The 1907-nt window shown below is 34.3% G+C and overlaps 1 protein-coding gene across 1 annotated transcript in view; it reads right to left on the minus strand.

Moving 5' to 3' along the window:
* myo5c (myosin VC) overlaps positions 1–1907 on the minus strand; it is a 34164-nt gene that overhangs the window by 30932 nt on the left and 1325 nt on the right. The window contains exon 4 of the mRNA XM_015400525.1: positions 684–828. Coding sequence (XP_015256011.1) covers positions 684–828 — 145 coding nt within the window. The remainder of the gene's footprint in view (positions 1–683; positions 829–1907) is intronic.

Below are 1907 nucleotides of genomic sequence, written 5' to 3' on the forward strand. Positions count from 1 at the left end.
TAAGGAAAACCAGCTGATTGCATCGACTCATTGACTCTTCAGCAATCCCTCACACTAAGCATACTTGTAGCGACAGTGGAGAGGAAACACTCCCTTTGAACAGGAAGAAACCTCCAGCAGAACCAGGCTCAGTGTGAGCGGCCATCTGCTGAGGCCCACTGGGGTAATAATAATAATAATAATAATAATAATAATAATAATAATATTCTAGTCAGAAACCAAAACCACTAAAGAAAAAAAAAATCTCTGAATATATTCTGTCCTGAACTCCTGAGGTTGCAAAATGTTAGCTTCACCTCGTTTACATTCTTTAAAAATGCTCCTTAAGAAAGTTTTGCTATCTAATTCCCATTTATTTAAATAAGTAGTCAACAGATAAATAATCATTATTGCAACCTTGCATCTAGAAATCAGGTGATAGATGATCGACTTCTGAAATATGACACTAACTTTATGTATTGTAGTTAAATGTACATAAATCTTAAAATGTGGGTGAAATATTTCTGTGACTCCATAATGTGGCATTGAAGGCAGCCTGAAGGTATAAATAAAGGAAGAAAGAACCAAGCAGTTATACTAGTGTGACATCAGCAGAGGCATGACTCAGCAAAGGTTGGTTTTTTAAAGCAAAGCAAAGTCTACCTTATAGCTTTAATGTTCCGAGTGTTGTAGAATATCATTACCTGGCCATTTGTTTGTAGGCTTCCTCAGCCACAGCGAATATATGGGGGTCCATGTCTCCCATGTTCTGGCCTGAATAGGCATGAATAATTGCGTCGCCATAGATGGGAAGCTGCTTATAAGGATTTACAGCAACCAGAATGATACCTGAAAAAGACAAACCGGATGAGCTTCAACCAAAAAGCACAACCTGGCATCCATCGCAGAATTATGGATAAAAAATATATAGAAATTTACATTTACTACAGCACCATGCAGTTATCGCCATAGTTTTTCTTTTATGTACGTTTTATGTACTCCTTTGATCCCCAAGCCATCAAGCTGTCCAACTCCTCATTTGGGGGAAGGAGGAGGCTACGGAAGAGGATTAGGGCCACTGAAAAAAAAAAACTTAACTGATTTTTAAATTTTATTTCAGTTTAACATGAGAAAAAAGTCAGAATTCTGACTTTTTTCCCCATACTATAAAATTAAAAAAATCTGTTAACTTTTTTTTTTTTTTCAGTGGCCCTAATCCTCTTCAGTAGGAGGCAGAGGCGTAGCCAGAACATTTTATAAGGGTGGGGTTCGAAAACGGATAGGCGCCAGAACCTCACGGTTTTTTAATGCTTTTTTGGTACTATATACACTCTTTTTATATTGTCTGTTGTATTTTTTGCTTTAACATTTTGTACTCCATATAATCTACTGGAACCAGAATTTCCCTGAAGGAATAATTCCAAGGGATAAATAATAAAGAGTCCAAGTCTAAGTTGTGTTTTTAAGGTGTTGGAAAGTATTTGTTTTCTTTAACTCAGAGAATTGTTTATATATGTGGGGAAAAAACAACAAAAAGCAAAAAAAAAAAAGAATTTTTAAGTTTAGTTTTTAGATGATCTGCTATCATTTATCATTTTTCTTTCAATGAGTTTTTATGATCCTATTAGTTTTCTAAAAAATCTCTAATGCCTTCAAAGAACATCTCCAATTATCATACATTTAATTATACATATTTGGATTTATTAGGTGAGTTCTGAACGCTCGACTCTGTCTTAACAAAAATGGAGCATTAATATTTTACCATGACCTTGTTGTTGAGTTGAGAATTAAATGTTTCTATTGGGTTTTTATTCTCCAGGTACAGGAGAATTAGCTTCAGTTTTACATTGTTAAAACATTTTACAGTACAGTATTTTATTGGTTATCTTTCAACTCTTATCTATTATGCTTTTCTTATTAGAGATGCA

The sequence above is a fragment of the Cyprinodon variegatus genome, unplaced genomic scaffold (genome assembly GCF_000732505.1).
Source record: "Cyprinodon variegatus isolate N-32 unplaced genomic scaffold, C_variegatus-1.0 Scaffold1115, whole genome shotgun sequence".
Lineage (NCBI taxonomy): Eukaryota > Metazoa > Chordata > Actinopteri > Cyprinodontiformes > Cyprinodontidae > Cyprinodon > Cyprinodon variegatus.